At 37.4% G+C, this 23527-nt stretch overlaps 4 protein-coding genes, 1 long non-coding RNA gene and 1 pseudogene across 10 annotated transcripts in view; 5 read left to right on the forward strand and 1 right to left on the reverse strand.

The window, feature by feature from the left end:
- LOC105170922 (protein CHROMATIN REMODELING 5) overlaps window positions 1-8199 on the forward strand; it is a 19062-nt gene extending 10863 nt beyond the window's left edge. For 5 of the 6 annotated variants that reach the window (XM_011091861.2, XM_020696988.1, XM_011091858.2 and 2 more), the window contains 16 exons: window positions 114-207; window positions 333-457; window positions 549-612; window positions 972-1184; window positions 2071-2313; window positions 2428-2538; window positions 2789-2875; window positions 3030-3212; window positions 3422-3502; window positions 3578-3814; window positions 4969-5124; window positions 5216-5393; window positions 5614-5795; window positions 6522-6866; window positions 6958-7051; window positions 7278-8176. In XM_011091861.2, coding sequence (XP_011090163.1) covers window positions 114-207; window positions 333-457; window positions 549-612; window positions 972-1184; window positions 2071-2313; window positions 2428-2538; window positions 2789-2875; window positions 3030-3212; window positions 3422-3502; window positions 3578-3814; window positions 4969-5124; window positions 5216-5393; window positions 5614-5795; window positions 6522-6866; window positions 6958-7051; window positions 7278-7690 — 2806 coding nt within the window. In that variant the 3' untranslated portion in view covers window positions 7691-8176. Of the gene's footprint in view, window positions 1-113; window positions 208-332; window positions 458-548; window positions 613-971; window positions 1185-2070; window positions 2314-2427; window positions 2539-2788; window positions 2876-3029; window positions 3213-3421; window positions 3503-3577; window positions 3815-4968; window positions 5125-5215; window positions 5394-5613; window positions 5796-6521; window positions 6867-6957; window positions 7052-7277 lie in introns of all 6 variants that reach the window. The other variant, XM_011091857.2, reaches the window with a different exon arrangement.
- Window positions 8653-9412, forward strand: LOC110012619. Its single transcript, XR_002287837.1, has 2 exons — window positions 8653-8897; window positions 9023-9412. It is a non-coding gene; the product is annotated as an uncharacterized LOC110012619 (long non-coding RNA).
- On the forward strand, window positions 9952-13167 carry LOC105170923 (serine--glyoxylate aminotransferase). Its single transcript, XM_011091863.2, has 6 exons — window positions 9952-10089; window positions 10882-11157; window positions 11518-11802; window positions 11894-12260; window positions 12375-12585; window positions 12858-13167. The coding sequence occupies exons 2-6, from the start codon at window positions 10953-10955 to the stop codon at window positions 12993-12995; spliced, it is 1206 nt and encodes a 401-aa protein (XP_011090165.1). The 5' UTR covers window positions 9952-10089; window positions 10882-10952; the 3' UTR covers window positions 12996-13167.
- LOC105170924 (reactive oxygen species modulator 1) lies at window positions 14250-16303 on the forward strand. The gene is made up of 3 exons (XM_011091864.2): window positions 14250-14442; window positions 15013-15050; window positions 15994-16303. The coding sequence occupies exons 1-3, from the start codon at window positions 14370-14372 to the stop codon at window positions 16105-16107; spliced, it is 225 nt and encodes a 74-aa protein (XP_011090166.1). The 5' UTR covers window positions 14250-14369; the 3' UTR covers window positions 16108-16303.
- LOC105171142 lies at window positions 16594-19590 on the forward strand (annotated as a pseudogene).
- LOC105170925 overlaps window positions 20753-23527 on the reverse strand; it is a 10384-nt gene continuing 7609 nt past the window's right edge. Inside the window, exons 8-9 of the mRNA XM_011091865.2 lie at window positions 22013-22395; window positions 20753-21367 (exon numbers count right to left, since the gene is read on the reverse strand). Of these exons, the coding sequence (XP_011090167.1) occupies window positions 21235-21367; window positions 22013-22395 (516 nt within the window). The 3' untranslated portion in view covers window positions 20753-21234. The remainder of the gene's footprint in view (window positions 21368-22012; window positions 22396-23527) is intronic.

A 23527-nucleotide genomic window follows, 5' to 3' on the forward strand; every position in this document is an offset into this window, starting at 1 on the left:
GAGTCTTTTCCTGTGTTTTCGTGTTCATTTAACAAGGAGTTCTCTTAATGTGCTTAAATCTTACTTTTTGTGGGAACTGATATATGTGTATTTATCTACTATACCAATTGCAGGGCTTTGCTTCATTTTCTTGATCCTGACAAGTTTAGGAGTAAGGATGATTTTGTTCAGAAGTACAAGAATCTTAGTTCATTCAATGAGATGGAGGTATTAGTTCTTTCTTCTTTCCTCCTCTTGGGTCTCAACATGATCAAATTTTCTTCATCTGTTTTGGTTTAGAGATTAGTTTTTGAGGTGTAGCAGTCAATTCCTGTTTTTTAACTTTCTTGCAGCTTGCTAATCTTCACATGGAATTGAGACCTCACATTCTCAGAAGAGTCATAAAAGATGTAGAGAAGTCTTTGCCTCCTAAAATTGAGCGCATCCTTAGGGTTGAGATGTCACCACTGCAGAAACAGTGAGTGCTTTTGGAACCAAAAAAAAGATCTTATTGCTTTGTGATTATTAATTTTACATCCTCAAATTCGTTTTCACTGAACATCTTTCAGGTATTATAAGTGGATTCTGGAACGAAACTTCCATGATTTGAATAAAGGAGTTCGTGGGAATCAGGTTAGTGTTCTTGTGATCTTCAGAAGACTCATTGGTAGATATTAGCAATTAAGCTCTATAGTGAAATTCAAGATGTATTGCTTATTATCTGGTTTTCATTATTCTGTTCTCGTGCACTCACGTGGTGCTTCACTAACACAATCCACGCTATTTTCCTCAGTTTTTGTTTGCATTTACTGTGTCTTGTTCAGAATAGGAAGTACTAAATCTGTTCCACGAAGTGTCAAAATAACCGTTAATTGGTTGCATGTGCCTCCAAATGTTTTGTTAATGTGGCTTTAGCTTATTTGGGGATGCCCCATTTATCTAAATATTAGAAGTGATGGAACTTCTCATTGTCATTCAAAACAACTATGCAGGTATCACTTTTAAATATTGTGGTGGAGTTGAAGAAATGCTGCAACCATCCATTTCTGTTTGAAAGTGCAGACCATGGTTATGGTGGCGATACAAATTTCCTAGGCAGCACAAAACTGGAAAGGATTATTTTAAGTAGCGGGAAGCTGGTTATACTAGATAAGCTGCTTAACAGATTGCATGAGACAAATCACCGGGTGTTAATATTTTCTCAGGTTTGCAGCATTTTCTTCATCATTGTTGTAAGACATGGTATTTGGATTGCTGTTTTGTTTTTCCAAGTTTATCTTATATGACTTGAAGATATTTAGGGTTTTCAGATGAACTTGTTGGACTTCTGAAACGTTTTGGGATGAGCTTGAGCAACTTCCTTTTTTTTTTGACCTTTTGCATTAGTTCATATCACATATCAGTTTTGGGGTGGTTAGATTAGCTTGATTTGTGTTGCCCGTTGATGGAAATTGAGAAGTGCTTGGAGCTTGCCATAAATGCAAATTGGCCCTGATATGATTCTTTCCAGAAATAATACCGAGCTGGTCGTCTGGTTTTCCTTGAGCTCTGAATTCTACCATTACAATCTCTGTTTTATATTGTACACGAGATATTGACTTTATGAAAATTTCCCACTTTATTGATGATGTCTTTGTCAGCCAATCATATAGGATAATTGTGTGGGCTCGTAATGGCTCCTCTAGCAACGATTCCTGCCGGGCACTTGGTCCCACTGGCTCTATTTATCATACACTGACACTTATGTTTTACCTGAAGTATTCATGGCATTCTAGAATTGCGCTTGAAGTTGGCTTTGATAGTGACTGTTAAGGAAATGGATGAGATGGCTGTGCGTGAGCATTGAACAAACTTATTAGCCGATCATATTTCCTATACACTTCTTGCAGTAATTTTGAATTCAAGATTCTTTGTCTGATGGTGGCATAGTTTTGGATTGCAATTACTTATTTTTCTTGGTGGGTTTATAACGTACTTTATATTCCTGCAATAACCTTCCAATGATGGAGAAAAATTGGACTCTCAAGTCTTGCTTTAGTTTCTCATTCGTATTCGAGTACACTGAAACTAAGCAGTCTAATTTGACCACAGATGGTTAGGATGTTGGATTTACTGGCGGAGTATCTCTCTCTAAAAGGGTTCCAGTTTCAGAGACTTGATGGTAGTACAAAGGCTGAGTTACGTCAGCAGGCTATGGATCATTTTAATGCTCCTGGAAGTGAGGATTTCTGTTTCCTTCTTTCAACTCGTGCTGGTGGCTTGGGTATTAATCTTGCAACTGCAGACACAGTTATCATATTTGATTCAGATTGGAATCCGCAAAATGATCTACAGGTTTGTGGCAGTTGATTCTTGTAGCAGACTGTCCAATACTTTTTACAGTCTGTGCTATATTACTTATGCCAGCGGTCATAGTCTTACTACTTTAATATTGTTTTGTTGAATAAGGCAATGAGCCGAGCTCATAGAATTGGGCAGCAAGAAGTAGTTAACATTTATCGGTTTGTCACTAGCAAGAGCGTTGAAGAAGATATCTTGGAGCGTGCCAAGAAGAAGATGGTACGTTATGCTGCAAAACTTTTCCATGGTCATGGTTTTATTCTCATTTCATGTTTAAACTATCATGGAGATTTGTTTTTTTTTTTATATGAATTTTTCAACGACGTCGTTTATCTTCTAGTGTAATACGTGAATCAAGTTAAAGCTTGCTGGTTGTATCAACATCCTTTTTCAATTTATGGAGTGGTCTCCATCGAAGATGATGTATGTCTCTTGTCTGTGTTCTCACTTCATGATGCTTTCTTTTTAGGTTCTGGACCATTTAGTTATCCAGAAGCTGAATGCAGAGGGCAGACTGGAGAAAAAGGAAGCGAAAAAAGGAAGTTCTTTTGATAAAGTAAGCATAAGAAATAAACCAATCCTGTTGATTTGAAGATTTTTCAGTTGTGTTTATGTGTGCCTCCTATGCTCTACCTTTCTATTACTGAGTCAATGGTAGATGCTTTCTTATTGTGGTTGCCAGTTCTTATGTTTTGCTTTCTGTTATGTAGAATGAGCTTTCAGCAATTCTGAGGTTTGGGGCAGAAGAACTCTTTAAGGAAGACAAAAATGATGAGGAAAGCAAGAAAAGGCTTCTTAGTATGGACATCGATGAGATTCTTGAAAGAGCAGAGAAAGTAGAAGACAAAGTAAATGAAGGAGAGGAAGGACATGAATTGTTGAGTGCTTTTAAGGTTAGCATATAATGATTCTTCTGTTGAATAGTAGATTAGCCATTTTTCTTGTCCCAGTTTTTCATTATATCTTCATCAATTTTTTATATGCCTGCCTTCTTCATTATTAACATGGTTCTTGGTTGAGTTGTTTCACTGATTGAATGCTTGTGGCATTTTATCTCTAATTATTCCCCTCCTTAACTGAATTATTCTGTCGTCATATGCAGGTGGCTAATTTCTGTAGTGCCGAGGATGATGGAACATTTTGGAGCCGGATGATAAAGCCAGAAGCCATTGCACAAGCTGAGGTATGCAATTTATCCTGAGGGATGTTGTCTCTTACAAATTATTTCTCTGTGATAAGTTCTTTTTTTGTATTATAGGATGCTTTAGCTCCCCGAGCAGCACGAAATATTAGAAGTTATGCAGAGGCTATACCACCCGAAAGGAGTACTAATAAAAGGAAAAAGAAGGGAGTTGAACCTCAGGAAAGATTGTCGAAGCGACGCAGGGCAGATTCGGGTTACTCTCTTCCAGTCCTTGAGGGTGCTACTGCTCAAGTGAGAGGATGGTCTTACGGAAACTTACCCAAAAGAGATGCAACACGGTTTTTTCGTGCGGTAAAGTTACTTCACTTGGTAACTATGGATGAGATTTAAGCCTTTGTGGACTCTGTAAGCTAAAATGAGTGGGATAAGGACAAAACTGTCATTTGTATTTTACACCTTTTTCTTGGTCATGCTGTTCCTCATTCTTCCCTTTTTATGCCAACTCAAAAGACACCTTTTACCACTCACATGTATACTATTCAAACTACAGGAAAGATAACTTAGTTGCTAGAATATGTATGTTCTGCCATCTGTGACAATTTCTTTTAGGTATTCAATCTGAATTCTTCTGTTCTGTTCTGCTCTGCTCTGCTGAATCATGTTTGTGAAAATTGGGGTCTGGATTTTTTTCTGGTTAAACAAATTTCCTTTGGCAGAGGATGTGAGTTAATTTTAGTCCGTATAGGACACTGTTGCATGTACTTTTGCATTACGAAAATACCTTAATGAATTATCTTGAAATTATACATGCTTCTGGAAACTAGTGAGGGTAAGATCTTTTGCATTTTATTATGAAATTGAATGATAACAACATTTGACATGAATTTGTAGCACAAAATTAATCTTTATACACTTTTGAACTTCCGTCTAGGGTTTGGTCTTGTATAATATGAGAGATTTGTATGACAAAATTCAGATTTGTTTTTGGGCTAGAAAAGTGTCGGAGATGAGCTCTGCTTCTGTAAGGAGGCCTGTTTTGGTTGCCTATGCTTTTGGGCTGCTGGGGTGGGCATCAAATGCATATGTGATAAGAAAATTTAAGGGTCCAGCAGAATCAAACAACTATAAATACAATCTGTTCTACAGTATTAAACTGATTGACTCCTGCAAGAAAACAATTAGGACTCGGGAGTTATTCAGAAGATTTATTCAAGTGGGACTTGGGATAAAGCTAAAAACATAATGGAAATCTTTACAGAAGAATGATGGTCTTATGGTTAGTATAACATCCTAGATTTTACTCCAACCATCTTTCATCACCCCAGACTACCTCGTTGAGATATTCAAATGTTGGAAAAAAGCTGATTCGACTTCGAACTATATTGATTCTCTTCTTCTGAGCTCAAGTATTTTGAAGTATTCCTCTTTAAAAATTTTTCCTTTCTTCAAATGTTTTGGGTCTGCATCTTTAATAGGATTTCTGTCTTATTGATGCTGATGATTAGGTTAAGAAGTTTGGAAATGATAGCCAGATAAGCTTGATAGCTGCAGAAGTTGGTGGAACAGTTGAAGCTGCTCCAACTGAAGCTCAAATTGAGCTATATGACGCATTAATTGATGGTTGTAGAGAAGCAGTTAAAGGAGAGACTCTGGACCCAAAGGTTTGTCCCTGCTCTGTCTACATATGCTAGTCTATAGAGTATGGAAGCCATGCTGGTACAGCAGCTGAAGCTTGTTATAATATTTGTTTAGGGTCCGCTTTTGGATTTCTTTGGCGTTCCTGTAAAGGCTGATGAGGTGTTAAGCCGTGTTGAAGAACTTCAGCTCCTTGCCAAGCGAATTAGCCGGTATGAAGATCCTATCTCTCAATTCAGAGCACTTGGATATCTCAAACCATCCACATGGTCTAAAGGTTGTGGATGGAACCAGAGTAAGTAAAAAAGTTTTTTGCCCCCTTGCTTTTATGTGCATCCATTTTTTCCTTTCTCTTGCATGTATGTTTTTCCTCTAGTTACTGTAAACTGGTTTCTGAACTTAATCTGGCTCCTTCCTGTGCTGGATGCCTGGAGTGATGTGATGTTGTGGTAGAAATAATATACTGCTTAATAATTTTGGTTGATTGCATAACTTGTTTGTCTTGACACCATCAGAGGATGATGCAAGGCTGCTGCTTGGAATTCACTATCATGGATTTGGCAATTGGGAAAAGATAAGATTAGATGAAAAACTCGGTCTTACTAAGAAGATTGCCCCTGTGGAACTCCAACATCATGAAACTTTCTTACCGCGAGCCCCCCAACTGAAAGAACGAGCTACACAGCTTTTGGAAATGGTAAGCTGGATGCTTGCTTGAAAATCAGTCCCACCCCATTAAGTTGATAATGGACATTTTTCTTTTATTTATAATCTCAGATGTGCTTTAAGTGGATTGATAATTCAGTAGAACATATACTTTCTCTGACTATGCAAATCCTTATTATGGAAAACAGAGTACATTCTTTGGACTGTCGGTAAGGTTTTTCTTGGAGCTGGAGAGTTTGTAGGATAAGCCTTCTCTTTTCTGTGACATTGAGTATCACAATAGGTAAAGGTGTTGGGATAACCGAAATAGAAGATAAAAGGCATTCCCCCTGGCATGAGTATGGATGTCTGTTCAAGTTATCCCTGGTTGCTTGTGTCAAATTTTCATGAGATGAAGTCTCTTTATGTGGTTTAATTTGTTTGTTTGCTGGTTGTATAGACGTCCCGCCTTATTATTTTGTAATTAGTGTTCACTTGAGCATTCGTGCACCTCTTGATGCTGCATATTTGAAGAAATTGTAGGGATGCATATTAAGATAACCTTGTTTTGGGTCCAGGCTGAAGTTTATGCCTCAACTTTCTTGATTATCTGGAGCATCTGCTTTGGAGTTCTATTCAAATATTATCTCCATTATGTTTTCTCATCATTGGGTTTAGGATTTACTTTTGACCTGGAATTCTGTTTTGCCTGTTATACCTGTGATTCTCCAAATTTATAGGCTGTTTATTAGTCGCTGTCTGCATAACCTTTTCTCAGGAAGTTGCAGCTGTTGGTGGGAAGAATTCTAACGTGAAAGTTGGACGGAAGAATGCAAAGAGACAGAAAGAAACTTTTATGACATCACGTGGAAGGGGCAGACAAGGGAAGCCTGGTTCTCCAAGTGTGAATGTTCAAGCTAACAGAAAAAGAGCTCCAAAATCCCAGAAGATTGAGCCGTTAGTTAAAGAGGAAGGTGAAATGTCTGACAATGAAGAAGTTTATGAGCAGTTCAAGGAAGTAAAATGGAGGGAATGGTGTGAAGATGTCATGATAGATGAGGAAAAGACTCTAAAACGTCTTCAAAAACTGCAGTCTACCAGTGCAGATCTGCCGAAGGAAAAGGTGGGTCTGAATATCAGCGACCACCACTCCTTGATTGCTTTGGTTTTTTCTCATAAGGTTGAACTTTGCTCCTAACTTGCTATTATTGCAGGTGCTTTCCAAAATTCGGAATTACTTGCAGCTTATTGGTCGAAGGATTGACCAAATTGTTTCAGAATACGAGCAGGAGTCTTACAGGCGAGGAAGTATGTACTGTCATCTGTGTATCATTCATTCAATTTGCCCTCTGCCTCCCACTCGATAGTTCTTTCAAGAATTATAAGTCTGTATGGCTGCATAGATTAGCGGAAGAATAATGACGTGTGGGTTGGGAGGAAATTGTCTTCGGAAAGTTAGAAACAAAGATGAACGGCTTTGTTGTACTTTTTTTCTGTTCATGAAAGGGTTTAATATAGTTGTGTCTTTCTGCAGGGATGACCACACGATTATGGAATTATGTATCTACCTTTTCGAATTTATCTGGTGAGAGACTTCAACAAATTTATTCCAAACTTAAACAGGAGCAACAGGTGGCTGGTGTGGGACCATCCCATATTAATGGCTCTGCTCCTGGACATCAAACAGCAGCATTTACACATAGGGATCTTGATGTGGGTAAATTTGAAGCTTGGAAACGGAGAAAAAGAGCTGAAGCGGATGCTTCCCATATCCAGCATCCACATCAAAGACCTTCAAATAATGGGACATGGTTACCTGATCCGAACTCTTCAGGGATTCTTGGACCACCACCATCTGATGGCAGACAATTCAGTAATGGGAGGCCTTACAGGATGCAACCGGCTGGCTTCCCTCCGAGACAGGGTTTCTCATCTGGTATCAAGTAGCTTGTTGGGACATTTGTGAGTAGCTAAGGACTAGCCAGTTGTAGCTTGAAGCCCATTGGTTCTTTGGCAACAGAATCAGCTTCCCTGAGGATCTTTGTTCTCCAAGGTTTTGGACCATGAGAATACCAGTTTTGCCTTATACTTATGGTTGATGTGAAGCTGCTTGAAATACCAGACTGCATATGTTGAAGCAGGTGAATGCAGAAAATTCTGAAGATGACCTGATGTTGGAAGGCTGACTTGAAAGAAAGATATACTTGGAAATCCTCTTTAACAATTCTTTTTGCCTTTTTGCTTTCTTATATTAATTTAGTCTGGAATTTCATTACGTATATAGTGGATAGTTGAAAGGATGCGATGGTCATTTGTGATACACCACGCAGACATTTTTGTATGTATAATGGGATGACTTCAGAAAGTGTAAATGGTACAATTTTGCTCGGTTGACTACTAAAATCTTATAAATGCAATTCCCAGTTTTGTGCATATTTAGCATGGTTACTTGTTAATCAGGTTTTGCGTCTTAAATATGCTTGTCTCTCTACGCTTTGATAGCCTGCATGTTCTATCTAAGCTGTGCTCATCAAAGCGCTCTGTCTCTTTTAACACACAAACACATATATAGGCATACCCCAACACCAGGTGTATGGATGTAACGCACATATGCATAGAGAGCACATGTAGATCTGTCTGGCTTATGTGTGTGTGTGTGTGTGTGTATGTGTATGTATATATATATATATATTGGGAGGGTCTGTTGATGTTTTGATCTCCGTTAATTGAAGCATAGCCTTTTGATTGGGGTGTTTTGAATTGATTAAGACTTTGAGTTTGCCTTGCAGGATGAGTTTGTTAATTGAAGAATAGCCTTTTGATTGGGGTGTTTTGAATTGATTAAGACATTGAGTTTGCCTTGCAGGATGAGTTTGTACTTCAGCTAAAAGGTCGCAGGTAATGTGAAATTAGAACCTTTCATGTTTGTTAAAATTATAACTTGATGATGCTCAAGTTTTCACAGTTAAAATCTTCCGGTTTTAGGACATGAGCGAAAATTGTGCTGAAACAATGCAGTTTAGCTAATGGCAGGGGGCCTTCACTCCAAGTCGTCCCCTTCGTAATGTTCGATGATATCTGTTTTCCCCTCTAGCAGCACCATTCCTACATGTATTGATGGCTTTCAAATGGAAGTGATCCTTTCACTTTTTAGGTATTTCAATTAGTATGGATTGAAGAATTAGTGTGAATGGTGTAATCAATTAACGGACAAGGTTTCTGTTTATTTGATGGTAATCTTTTGGTTTTTCTCTTGATCCATACACACTTCTGTTGCAGCTTGTTAATAATATGGAAAACATGCAAGACATACATACTGGCAAAGGAAGCTGTGCAATTTGTTTGTGTGATGGGCTCATCCTCATTCTCACACAACACGAGATAAAAACAAAATAGAGAGTTGTGAAAGCAAAGGAAGATAAAATACAAAAACAGGAAGGGTTCGTTGTGTGGCTTTGTTTCCATGGTGGATGGATGTTGTGGTTCAAACCTCAAACCCATTTATCACGTTATCCTTTACATGCTCTTTTCCACCTCTAGCTTTCTAAACTTTTTCTATGGTGCTTATTAGGCGTGTATTTTTCTAGTAGCTTTTCTCATCCTTCTTTCTTTTAATTTCTTTTTGCACCCTCATACTTTGCTGTATTTGCGGATTAACTCCCTTCTTTTTCCATTTATTATAATTGGAAATATGGATTACTCGAGGTTTTTAAACTACGAAAACCACTTTTCTCTCAAATGGTATATGTAAAATATATATATAAACTACACAAGTTTTTAGTAATTTGCGTGTAACTAACAAAGTTATTATTTAATTGTTGTATCAAACACGTACGTGTTAATGTTCTAAAATCATATTGTTATGTATTTTATGTATTGTTACTAGCACATCACCCTCTATCTTGAATCAAATGAAATAGTTTTGAATAATTTACTAGTGAAGAAACCTTATATAAGTGTGCCAAAATCATCTGAAAATCTGATAAATATTCATGCCTCCTTATTTGGGTATAAACTGTAATAAAGCAAAGTGTTGTGGGCCAAATAGAAGTGTAACCAGAAAGCAATGGCATGACTGCAAAACCTCAATAATTTATTATTATTATTGTAAAAAGACAATTGCTGATATCATTCATTCTTAGCCGCAGGATTGAGATTGGTGCACTTCTTATCTGCCACGTTAGAGAAGTCCAACATGGGACCCAAGCAGAGCCGTGATTGGTCTCCCGCGCTCTTATAAAATTTTGTACAAACTCCCTTTGGCCTTTTCATCCTCTCCCCATTCCCTTTCTTGTTTCCTAATTCCTCCCTGCAAAAAGGTCCCTCTTCCCGCAGATCCCACTGAGGTACACTACTCTGCTTTTTCTGAATTCCAACTCGCTTTTCTTGAATTTAATCTTCTTTTCTTTAAAGGATACACTTATATCCATGCATGCATGTTATATATATATATATATATATATATATGTATGTGTGTGTGTGTGTGTCAATCTTGAATCTGTTACGTTCTGGTGCATCGTTTGACCATCAGATATTCTTTTATGCTCAACTTTGATTCATTGCAGTATTATTACAAACAAGACTGTTTTATGTTGAGTTTTCGTTGAAACAAATTTGAGAATCTTGTCTGAAAGAAAAAAGCTTGCTTTACATCTTCTTGAAATTTTTCTGACAGAAGTCCTGCAGCTTTCTTTGGATACATAGTCTTAGTTAGAAAGCTTGATTCTATCGAATACTACTAATTAGCATAGTTTTAAGAAGGATAACTATACCATCTTCCGCTGTTAGTTTGGCTAATCATATAGAATTCCTTTTGGTTTGGAAATTATGACGTCCACTGTTGTTACTTATTTCTTGCTATAATCACCTCTTTGCAGTAGTTAAACTGACGAAAACTTTTAATGATGTCAATACCAGAAGTTTCATATACCTCTGAAAGTGTTCTCACATTATGATGAATATTGTTTTTATCTTCCCATAATCTTTGTTAGAGAAACTCTAAGTGAAAATTGGATTAGAGTATCCTTAAATTGATAAGATTTGAATGAATCATCATGCAATCTTCCTATGTTAATTAGATGTTCTTCATGGCCGTCTTTGAGGTTTAAAGGAACCGGTACTTCCTGCAAATGTTTCAGGGACTTGGGTGTACAAGAATTCTGTACAGATTTGAGGTTGTGTTATCTTCTGAGGTTGCAAGTTGCCAAAGATGGACTATGTTTATGGCCCAGGAAGGAACCACCTCTTTGTTCCAGGACCTGTCAATATCCCGGACCAGGTCCTTCGTGCGATGAACAGAAACAACGAGGATTACCGCTCTCCAGCTGTTCCGGCACTCACAAAGACCCTGCTTGAAGATGTCAAGAAGATCTTTAAGACAACTTCTGGAACTCCTTTCCTCATTCCAACCACAGGTACTAAATGAAAGAAGCTTTCGGTTGTACAACTGTCTTTGTGAATGTTCTTCTGGTCACTTCTGTACCTATCAGCATTAATGTGTTTAAAAAGTTGAAATATACCACTTGATGCTTCAAACAAATGATATATTTGTGCATAGCTGGACTAGTTTGTTAATTTCTATATATTGTGTTGATTGAGTAACATCTTGGCACGAGCTTTACTCTTCCTTCGCTAGAAAGCACTAACAGAGTTGAATTCCTTGTCTATGGAGTGATAAAACGGAATTCATCATACCTCATTTAGGACATTAGTTCTGTGTTCTTGATCTCGTAATTACTCATGATTTGCTAATTGAAGTTGTTTTCTGGAGACAGGGACTGGTGCATGGGAAAGTGCACTCACAAACACATTATCTCCCGGTGACCGAATTGTCTCTTTCCTCATCGGACAATTCAGTTTGCTCTGGATTGATCAGCAGCAACGTCTCAACTTCAAAGTTGATGTTGTTGAAAGTGAATGGGGTCAGGGTGCTAATCTCGACGTTTTGGCCTCAAAGATAGCGGAAGATAAAGCACATACCATTAAGGCCATTTGCATTGTCCACAATGAGACGGCAACAGGAGTTACCAATAACTTGGCTACCGTAAGAAAAATACTAGGTAGGCATTCCTCAAGTAACTCTACCAAATATATGCAAAAAATTACCCGTATAGTGATGAAATGTAACTAGAATTTGTATATGTACGTCAGATCATTATCAGCACCCTGCACTCTTTCTTGTGGATGGAGTTTCCTCCATCTGTGCACTTGATTTCCGCATGGATGAATGGGGCATAGACGTCGCTCTTACTGGTTCACAGAAAGCTCTTTCTCTGCCCACTGGATTGGGAATAGTGTGTGCAAGCCCCAAAGCTCTTGAAGCCACCAAGACTGCTAAATCAGTCAGAGTTTTCTTTGATTGGAATGATTACTTGAAGTTCTATAAATTGGGAACATATTGGCCATATACTCCTTCCATTCAGCTTCTGTATGGGCTGAGAGCAGCGTTGGATCTCATTTTTGAGGAAGGGCTTGACAATATAATCGCAAGGCACACTCGGCTCGGCAAAGCAACGAGGTAGACCGTTTTCTTGATCCCCCCTGCCGCTGTGATTAACCTCTCATGACTTTATAATCTGTAACTTCTTTTTATCTGAACATTTTGGTTTCAACCGTTGTCCTGGAAATGCAGACTTGCAGTGGAGGCTTGGGGCTTGAAGAACTGCACTCAGAAGGAGGAATGGTACAGTGACACAGTCACTGCTGTGGTTATTCCCTCATACATTGACAGCACAGAAATCGTTAGACAGGCATGGAAGCGTTACAACTTAAGCTTAGGCCTTGGACTCAACAAAGTAGCTGGGAAGGTTTTCAGAATCGGGCATCTTGGTAACCTGAATGAGGTATGTTCTCTTACATTCTTACATTATACAATAAAACACCATCTTGAAATAAAAAGATCAAAACTCGACAAATCAATAACTAGCTGAGTTAACCAACTCATCATATTCGGCTAAAGAAACCTTTTCAAAGCAACATCACACATAATTTTAGTCCAAGAATCATCGGTTTTGCAATGGCTCTGCATACTAGAAACATGCTTGGCCGATCCCTTTTATTCATATGACTCGAATTCTTTCCAATGTTGAAGTAAAGATTGACGCGTTTGGTGCAGTTGCAACTACTGGGGTGTCTTGCTGGAGTGGAGATGGTACTGAAGGACGTCGGCTATCCTGTGAAGCTTGGCAGTGGGGTGGCGGCCGCATCTGCCTACTTACAGAACTCCACTCCATTGATTCCTTCCAGGATTTGATCTGTCATAACTATATTTTCCCTTTTGCGATCATATGGTTATACTGTAAAAAGATTTGCACAATAGCCTCTCTTTCTGGCTTTTGTATTTGGTTTAAGTGTTGTTTGATGGACCTTTTGTATCTAAAACTTTGTATGAGAACAAGCTTCTTCTTCATGCCTTGCTGCACTCACAGATCATTCAATGGATGCATAATAGTTACAATGTTTATGAAATAATCCAACACTTCTAAAATAAATAGTCACCAGAGTTGAGGTCTACTCACTTCACTTGTGTACCAGAATTTATTTAACCTAAAATAAATTGTACCAAATTGACCTTTTTCAAAGTTTGGGTACCAAATATAAATAAGGGTAAATTACAATGAGCTCTTATGAAATTTAACATAATTATATATACTTCCTCGTTATTTAAAGAATTATTACGCTAAAATGCATAAAAAACCCTTGTGATTTAAAAAGTCAACTAAAATCATTTTCTGTTCTAAAAATAGGTTAAAAAACAAACTGTGTTTCCTAAACGTAGCTCAATTGCCCCTCTCCGTTAAATCTAACTAACGGCGTTAATTTTTTTATAAAATGACCATTATACCCTTACTTAATATATATTATTTTTTATTTAATGATCATTGGATCTTTTTCGATCACATATTAATCGTTAGATTTAATCAATTAATCTTAACCATTAAATTTTAAAAAAAAATGAAAGATTATATTCACCAAATTATTTAACTTATATGATATATAAATAATTTAAAATAAAAAAATTATTATTATTATATATATAAAAAAAATTAATCACCCCATCCCACCCCCAAACCCCTACCACCCCCTCCCCCCCCCCACCCCAATTCCCCGCCCCAACCGGCGGCACAAATCTTAAAGCCGTTGGATTTCCGCAAATGTTTTTATAAAAAAGAGTAAGGCCGCTCTCGTTAGAATCGTCTTGAAAAGACGAGTCTAATGATGGTGGTTTGTGATCGAGATTCGTCCAAACAGCGACGAATCAACGACAAACAAGTTCGACAGTTGTGGCTTGAGTCGAGTCTTTCTCGCTGACAAAAGCTCAAAGTGAAGGTATAGGTGGAGATTTTTTTAAAATATTTTTTATCAGTTGAATCCAAATTTTTTTATATATTTAGAAAAAAAAAAAACAGTAAAAATAAGTTGACAATTATAAGAATTACAAAATTTTATTACAAAAGTATATATAAATTTTTAAATAACAAAAAATGCATGTAAAGTAGCACAGAAGTCCAAGTCTTCTACATTGCTGTGGCCTAAGGCTCAAGTTTTCTTGTAGAGCGAGAGAAAAACAAATTACTGTCAGATTTGTAGATTTTGAGAGAAAAATAATAGTGGTAGTAGAGCAGATATGGCGAGGGATGGGTGTCTGGCACGGGTGACCGCGGGCTTCGCCGTCGGCGGTGCTGTTGGCGGTGCAGTTGGTAATGTATCTTGATTGTCCTTAAACCCTACATTCGAATATTTCATTTGTTTCTTTCCCCTTTTTGCCTTCCGTTATAAACCCTAATGAAAAGATTTGATTTTGTATTTGTTTGTAATTTTGAACAAGAAACTGGGATATTGATAGCACTTGGGCACAAAGCTCTGCTGCATACTTTTTGCCTGAATGATTGTAGTTTTATTCTGGCATTGTTGAACTCTTTTGCTGCAATTGCTCGTATTTAATGTGCGATTAGGAGCATGTTAACTAGAAGTTTTCCTTTAGTGTTGTTGGGTATCACTCAAGTATGGTTTCTGTTCAGTGAGAAAGTCATTATTCATGCTTAAGATAGAAAAACAAAGACATGCTAGTTTGTACTACAATTTATCTCGCCCCTCCCCCCAATGTTTCGGGACGAAATAAGTGAGATTTTCTTATTTAAGTCGTCTATCCATTTAAGTACTTCTGTTAAATTGATGGTCCTTGGGTACATTTATTGAAGTCTTCTGTATGCTTAAGTGCATGCTCATGCTTCATCATTTCAATAATGGAGATATGCTATTATGTGCAGGTGCTGTTTATGGAACTTACGAGGCTGTAAGATTCAAGGTATAGTTTCGATTCACCTCCAAAATATTTAACCTGATTTTGGTTGGACAGCTTTGCATCATATTGTGTAGTTCTTAATGTTGGTGTTTCGTCCTTATGTTGCTTTCTTGAACTAACAATTGCATTTAGTTGAGCATAAATTTTGCATGTTACTGTTCAACTTAAAAAAATAGGTAACAAACTGCCTATCTATGTGTTGTGTGTGTGGTTCATAGGACTTTGTGAGATATCTGTTTAATGACTTTTAGCAGCATTCATGGATTTGTATGACAGCTCTGATATTTTTCAAGGATTTTTTAATAAATTTTCTGAAGTGGGCAGCCCACATTCTTCATTCAGTCTTTTAGTATGACGATATAATATTTGTTTGTGGCCGATTTCTGTGATTGTTTGAACTTTTTTAAGAATATTGTATTCCTTTTAAGACTACTACACAGCTGTTGCATGGTCTTTCTAGATTATTTCCGTATTGATATCAATTTGTGCCCACTGGGTTCTCAAGTATACGGAGTCCGTATGAAGAAGTTTCCGAGATATTGCATGGCTGAAGAACTGATAGCTTCATTAGCCTTTAAATATTATATATTGAATTATGCGCTTGAGCAAGTGCTGGGGAAGAACCTTGTTCACTTCTTTTTCTGTCTTTCATTCTTGCTCATCAGTTTGTTATTTTTGTCATCTCATAGTTGGTCTCACCTATCACCAGTATGCTCTGTCAAATATTCTGTCAATACAACTTCTTAATGTGCTTTTTTAAGGTATCTGATATCATTAAGCAAATGTGCTTGTTTCTTTTGATGTCCTTGCTGTAGCTTAGCACCCATATGAGTCTTTAGATGAAGTAAAAGGAATCTGCAAAAAGAATGTGTGGAAGAGTAGAAGATATCATTTGATATAACTCTGTTTGGCTCTGAGTGATAGTTTTTAACCTTCTGAAATGCAGGTCCCAGGTATCCTGAAAATACGATATATTGGACAGACGACGTTAGGGAGTGCTGCTGTTTTTGGTCTTTTCCTTGGAGCCGGAAGCTTAATACACTGTGGGAAATCTTATTAGGCTTCTCATTCCAGTTTGCCATGAAGTCTTATTGACCTGAATTCCATGTCAATATATGTAATTCCTATTAGATTTTCTTGGCATTTTCTGCTTTTGTATATCAAAGATAATTGAATGGTACATCATGAAATTTAATCGCTATGTGGGCACTGATCAGATTGGTGGTGATCATTAGAACTTATGTTCAATGACTTTTGAAATAGAGTTTTGACAGAACATCCATGCTTCCCATCTTTGGAGGAGATTTTAAAGATATGTTGGCAGTCATATTCCCCATATATTTTCACAAGAATAATATCTGTTTTGAATCATATTTATATAAACATGCACGCCATTCTCAAAAATATGCTTTTATTTTTTAAAAATGTCTTAAAGACACTCTTAACCGAGATACATAATTATTTCTTTTTTAATCGAAATATCAAATTATAAGTCAATTAAAATGATAAAAAAAAGAAACTGATAAAAGTAATAAATTCTTTGCTCAAAGATTCTTGATTGACACGCTTATTCATGCATTGTTATAACTCGGAATTTAAAAAGACAACTTCACAAGATAGCATCTGAATCTCCAGATCTCCCCAAGAACAGGGTCGACTCCCTCTCTCCTCCATACGTTTGGTTGTGTTCTTGCTACCACACGATTTGACTGCAGAATCTCATCTGACGTGCCAAATCTTCTTTCCTCATTCTGTTGTGGCAAAGTGTGAAATTCTTCATGATTTGGTCAGGTTATAAATTACCAAATATATAAGCCCACTTTATATTGGCAGTCATATTCTTATATGGTGGAATTCTGACCTAATGGTCATCTAGTCTGAATATTTGTGAAATCAGACTAGATGACCATTAGGTCAGAATTCCACCATATAAGAATTGCTTAATTGAACTAGAGACAATAATGTTGAACACACTCCTCACTGCAGAATTGAAGCAATTTTCTCAGTTCCTTTGGGTTATGGACAAATCATTTTGGTCGTAAGGATGTCGGTTGCAGCATGAGCGTGGTAACAAAGTTTTCCACCCCTGTCGGGTAATCTCTTGATGATTTTCGCTTATTGTATACGTGAACTGCCTCCAATTTCTTGGTGATAGTTCAGTTGATTTGTGCTGTTCCTTCGATTCGGGCGTTCCGGGTGCGGGTCTTTCTCCAGTAGATTGGATATGTGAGGAAAAAGTTGAAAACTTTGATTTGGTGTAAAGTGCAGTTGATTGGAACCCTTCGAGAATTGAGTATACAACTCGCTGATCATTAAGTTTTTATCTTCAATTCCATATTAGACTTTCATGCTTCCACGTAAAAGGAACTTCCTTATCAGGAAAAGTTTAAGCTGATCTAGAATTAACAGGCGTCTTTCATTTATCAGTTTTGGTCATAATTTCACTTTCCCTTTACTGGTTTTTGGATTGGAAGGTGCAGCATTTGAATTAGTGCATATTCACCTGATTCTTTCATCGTACTATCTTTTGGTTCTGCTTTGTAGGCTTTGATACTTTATCAAGTGTCTCACCAAGGAAGAGGGCAAATGCTGGATTTCGACACAACTTCAATATACTTCCTCTCTCTCTCTCTGGCCTCTCTATCGTTAATATTGGTACTAATCTGTAGTCATTCTAATCATCACCATAAGAACCCATGTCCGCAATTGTACCCTCTTGTTGGAACCTTGTAGGCTTCCTCCACAATCGTCATCGCTTCCATGACTGGGTTGCTGAATTGCTCTCCACATCTCCATCTCTTACTATCAAGTGAATGGTTGTCTTGGCTTCTCATATGGAATTTGCACAGCTGACCGTGCTGGCCTTGAACATCTCCTCCGGTCCAACTATGTTAAAAGCACCCGTTTCCAGTCTGTCCTCTGTGAGCTCTTTGGAAATGGAATCTTCAATGTAGATGTTGAGCTTTGGGTTGCCCAAGGCAAGATTTCCAGCCATGAATTCCGGACCAAATCCCTCAGATGTTTCATTTCAGATACTGTCCAGTCACAGCTTGCAACTTGCTTGATTCCATACTTGTCTTCTGCATGCTCTTAATCAGGAAGTTGTCGACCTGCAAGAAGTTCTACGTAGGTTCACCTTTGACAATATATGTAAGGTTGCTTTTGGTGTTGATCCTGCATGGCTTGCCTCAAAGAATGATGATCAGTTGCGCTCGTGGTTTGTTCGTGCAGACTATGCTGTTGAAATCAGCTCAGACAGATTATTGTCGCCCTTTCCAGTAGAATGGAAGATCAAAAGGCTACTCAACATTGGAAGTCAGAAAGACTAAAAAAGCTATAAGAATCATCAATGACTATGCGCTAAAGATCATTCTTTCCAAGGAGCAGAGATGTCGAAACAAAGATGGAATGGAGCGCGAATGCTATCAAGATTTGCAATCAAGGTTTGTGCATTCATTAAAAGAAGATTCTTGAGGGATATAGTAATCAGCTTCATACTTGCAGGTGAGCGAAAGAGTATTTGAAATTAGTTATCCCTGGATGTTGCTGTCAATCTGTGTCCAGCTTTTGCATCTTCACAATACTTGTTTCACCATTTTGCAACTCAACTGCAGGTAAAGATTCAACCTCAACAGCACTAACTTGGTTTTTTTGGTTGATTTCTGGTTATCCACATTGCTTGCACTTGATCTACAACGAATTAGCAGCAGCATCTCCAGACGAATTTCCTAGTATTTTCAGCTATGACAAGCTGAAGGAACTCAACTACCTGCACGCCGCCTTGTCAGAAACACTACTACTGTTTCCACCAATACCAATAAATTCAAGACTGGCCATGTCCGGCGACATTTTAAGCAATGGCATGTATGTGAGAAAAGGTTGGTTTGCTGATTATTCAGCTTATGCTATGGAGAGGATGGAGAGGCTGTGGAGGGGTGATTGCAGAGAGATTAGGCCAGAGAGATGGTTGGATGAAAATGGTGTTTTCAGACTCTGTGATCAGTAAAAGTTTCCGGTATTCCATTGCAGCCCCCGCATGTGTCTAGATAAAGAAATGGCTTATGTGCAGATGAAGTCTATTGCTGCAGCTATAATGTATGAGTTTGAGGTTGTGGCTGTTGACGGTGGTGGATGTCCGTACACACTCTCGCTTCTGAAGATAAAAGGTGGACTGAAACACACAATCACCTCTTCTTTCATTGCTCCTATTCAAGACACTGCTTGAGGGTGATCTGCGCCTGCGTTTTGACTAGCCCCACCGTGACTGGACTACAGATATTTTGTGGGCAGCAAAAAGGTGGCGAGGAAAGTATTGTATCTCGGCTTCTTATCGTGCAGGGCTCTCTTGTATACCACATATGGCGCGAGCGCAATTTTCGACGATTTCATGGAGGAATACGCGGGGCACCTTTCGTAGGAAAACTTATTATTGAAGATATCCGACAATGGATACTTAGTGTTGATTTACCTCCTATTAGTACTTGTACACTTTTTCGTTTATGACAGATCCTTTGACCTGTTGATATGACTACCTAGCTTTTCATATTGAATTGTACTGATGTACTATCATTTATTTAATAAAATTTATAATTTTCAAAAAAAAAAAAAAAAAAGATGAAAGGGACTACCGGTAAGGTTAAAGAGGAGGGAGGAGGTGACTGCCTAACACACCCATAATAAAATACTTGATACATTACCCATCAGTATAAATTTTCGTGAGGGCATTTTAGTAGTTTGTTAAAGAATTTGGTTCACACAGAGATGCTAGCGGGCTTCTTGTTATTAACATTGTATGCACACATGTGTGCTCATGTTAATTTTTATTTATCCCTTTCTTTTTTTTTTTTAACGGTATTGGAAGGTGGGAGAGGCAACAAATGTGGCAATCCTTCTTGAACGTGGCCATAGGACCTTCCTGCGATTCTGCAATGTTGGCTATAAACTACACCTTCCTGCGACTCTGCAATGTTGGCTATAAACTACAACTACAATTCATAAAGTATTCTAAGTTGATTCAATAAGATATGAGATTGATTTGGCAATGCCAAACCAAACAGAGTTATGCCTCTTCCTATGCTATGCTTCACCCAGTACAAGTTTTCTTTTGCTTGATGGAAGTGGAAGGAAACAAGGCTAGTGTTTGGTTTTATTTTTGGCCCATTTCCATAGTAAATGTTTGTCTAGATTTGTTTTGAAAATTTTGGTGGTGTTTTGAAATATTTTGAAATAATGCCTCATTTATTTTTGATCAAAACAAATCTACACTAGTTATAAGTCCTACAACTAAAAAAACTATATACATACTCATACATATATATAAATATATATAAAACAAACATGATTTGACAATGAACAATAATTTTTATCCCCACTAAACAATATCAAACATACAATATATATTTTATATTCTCTCCAAGAACAATTCCAAACATACACACTATCTCTAATACATACTCATTATCTTTGTTTGTTTCTCTCTATTTCCACATAATACACCAAAACAAATTAAAAATGAAACAAATCGTAGTGAAGACTTTTTGTTTCCTGAAAGTGTGGAGAGTAGCCACAACTATTATCCAAAAGATTAAGCCCTATCATTACATTTCCACCAAAATACGAACACATCTAAAGTCCATGAAAAGCAAAGCCCAGAGATTAGGAAGGAAAAAGAACGGCGAAAACTGGACCACCACAATAAGCAACAATACAAGCAAGCAATAGGATGGCATTAGTCGCATTGGAACAATGGAAAGACAAAACATGAGCAACTCAAAGGATATAAGAAATTAGAATCAGAAGTAGAAAAGCTGAAGATGAACCTGCTTATGAAATTTACATGGAAGCTGCTCACAACTAGAGCCAGCACCCTAGCAAGAATCTACATTTCTCACCCTCAACCCCCAACAAAAGGCGCATCTCAGGGAAAAAAATGATAAAACCATAGTCCAGCCATAAAAACAATAGAGGGTTAGAACTGGGAAAAAAGGAAAAGAAAGGATTAGAAAATCCCACAAAGAAAACCTCTAGATCCTCTAATCTCACTTTGTATGGCAACCAAGCTTCCGACATTGGAGCGTAAATGCCAATCTACTTAATGTGATATTTTCCTGTGACTGAATCAGAACTGTACTGGGGGTCAATAGAAAAACCAATGATTTCATATACAGAGGATACATCCATCCAGATGTCAATGTGCTAAGTCCTCACTTCCTACACCAACGCTTGACTTGTCAACCATCCGTACATTGTATTGTTCATATACTCTTGCCCGGTTCTCTGCCCACCATTGTTCTGCTTGCTTCTCACTAAACCGTTTCCGACTGCATTCAATCATTTGGAAACATTTTCACTTTTGCACAAAAAAGGTTTGTAAGAATTCAAGTACTTGCTTAAGCCACAATGTGTTGATATTTTCCCTTAATAGACATGATGGCTTATCAGAATAAGCGCTGACTTCTCAATGCTGGCCAGTTCTATACTTCAATTAAATGTTCCAAACATAGACACACACAGACACACACATATATATATATATATATAGAAAAAAGTGCAAGGACAAATACCTAGCTGACTGTTGACAAAGAGGAGGCCTAGAGCTCACTTTCACTAGAGGAAATACTAGAATTTATGCTTGTACTCGTGCTATGTTAAGTGAAATTACACCATGAATCATTACTGAATACAATAGATTAAATTCCACTGTTAATGGGTCTGGAGATAATTAATTGCAATTAGGTGTATGAGCATAAATGACATGCATCATATATAAGTTTACTATTTGGCATAAACCCCAGGCCAAAAGCTCAGACCTCAGTGCATTCAATGCAGATTAACAGCATGGTCTCTCTATCACATCAGATAGCAATGCTATTGCATCAAGCACATCTCAGTATATTTAAATAAGAAATTGCACGATGATATTGTCACATCCACAAGAAAGGAGACTAAAGCCCAGAGCAACATACCTGAAACGAACTCGTTTCAAATCTTTGAGCCCTCCAGGTAAGGAGGTCAGAGTAATATAAACACCAGGTTCGTCTTGCTCAACCCATTCATTTTCATTACGAGAATCACTTTCTTTTGATCTATTTCCATTTCTCATCGTAGGTTCCACATTAGCTTGTCTGTTCTGAAGCAAACTGCGATTACTTGCAGTACTGGATCCATTAGAAAGCAACAGGTTGTTTGACTCATATGGTTCCAGTTCCTGGCCATTTATTTGACCATTAATGCCATTAAAAGAGGCATTTGAAACATCACTAGACAAAGAGGGACCATGTGGAGTGAAGGGCGGAGATTTCATGTTTCTAGCGGAACCCACTGGAAGCCTTTCAGCCATTTCCTTCAGCTACAATGATAAATACATCATCGATGCAAGCAATATAGAAACATTGGTATTAAAATAACATAGCAGCAACCAGCAGATTGTTATAGTGTACTATCAGTCTATTCTTACTTTTTTCTTGAAAGAAATCACAGTTAAAATCAACATCAAGCTCATGGAATACATGGTGGAAAGCAAGAAAGCAAAGGAATAATATAGTAAATACACGGTGATTGACTGCCACCCAATTGCCCGACAAAAAATCATTAAACTAGCGCCATGTATTGGATAATTTGACAAAAGAAAGCCAAAACTGAGACATACAACTACAATACAGCTAGTGAAAAAGAAAAACACAAAGTTCAATCTACATTGCTTGATGGGAATGATGGTTTCATCTATAAGAATCTGCTTGCTTGTATTTTTCTTTAACTTTGAGTTGACGCACGCTTTGACAGATTAATGAAATTTCCATTCCATTAAAAGCGAACACAAACATCCAGATGGTGGAAGCTTGGTCAATAAGACACTCGTTCTTTATATGCCCATGGAATATCACAAAATGTTGCTGACAGAAATAATTAATGGCCAGCCTATAATTGGCGAACCACACGACCTTGGATGAATCTCTGAGAAATTACTTTAAAACTGACCTACATATGATAACCGTGGAGCCAAATGCTTTCATCAAAGGAAATCCTACAAAGATTTTGGATCTTTTAATTCAATGATGGCAACAAAATCCTACAATGTTACCATTCACAGAAATAATTATGACAATTTTAAAGAGACTAGGATATACATAAAAATGCTTAGGACCTCGTTTCTTTCAGAAATCTCTAAGAATGGCAGTAGCAATAAGTTGAAATAGTAGTAAATAATTGGAAATGTTTGTTCAATTATAGCCCAAGAAACTTAATTTTCTGGAGATATAGCAGGTCAATTTTTCATATTCTAACAGAAAAGGCAATGACAATAATCTTAATCAATATAAGATATATAAAGGCTCAGCACGACAAGCAACAGGTCTTAATTCTGTGGAATAAACTTTTGTGAAATTTTAGTTTCGATGTTATATTCCAATTCCCTAAGAACATAGTATCACCTTAAGTTCACATGTTTGAACATAGAGGCATCTTAAATTAAATGTCTTGTT

This window comes from Sesamum indicum, linkage group LG9 (genome assembly GCF_000512975.1).
Source record: "Sesamum indicum cultivar Zhongzhi No. 13 linkage group LG9, S_indicum_v1.0, whole genome shotgun sequence".
In the NCBI taxonomy this organism is placed as follows: domain Eukaryota; kingdom Viridiplantae; phylum Streptophyta; class Magnoliopsida; order Lamiales; family Pedaliaceae; genus Sesamum; species Sesamum indicum.

Bases quoted from the DNA above. Each gene is read 5' to 3' on its own strand.
- LOC105170923 (XM_011091863.2), top strand. From the start codon at position 10,953: ATGGACTATGTTTATGGCCCAGGAAGGAACCACCTCTTTGTTCCAGGA. The intron at 12,261-12,374 runs GTAGACCGTTTT...CTGGAAATGCAG, and splicing joins CGGCTCGGCAAAGCAACGAG to ACTTGCAGTGGAGGCTTGGG. The intron at 12,586-12,857 runs GTATGTTCTCTT...CGTTTGGTGCAG, and splicing joins ATCTTGGTAACCTGAATGAG to TTGCAACTACTGGGGTGTCT.
- LOC105170924 (XM_011091864.2), top strand. From the start codon at position 14,370: ATGGCGAGGGATGGGTGTCTGGCACGGGTGACCGCGGGCTTCGCCGTC. The intron at 14,443-15,012 runs GTAATGTATCTT...TATTATGTGCAG, and splicing joins TGCTGTTGGCGGTGCAGTTG to GTGCTGTTTATGGAACTTAC. The intron at 15,051-15,993 runs GTATAGTTTCGA...TCTGAAATGCAG, and splicing joins ACGAGGCTGTAAGATTCAAG to GTCCCAGGTATCCTGAAAAT.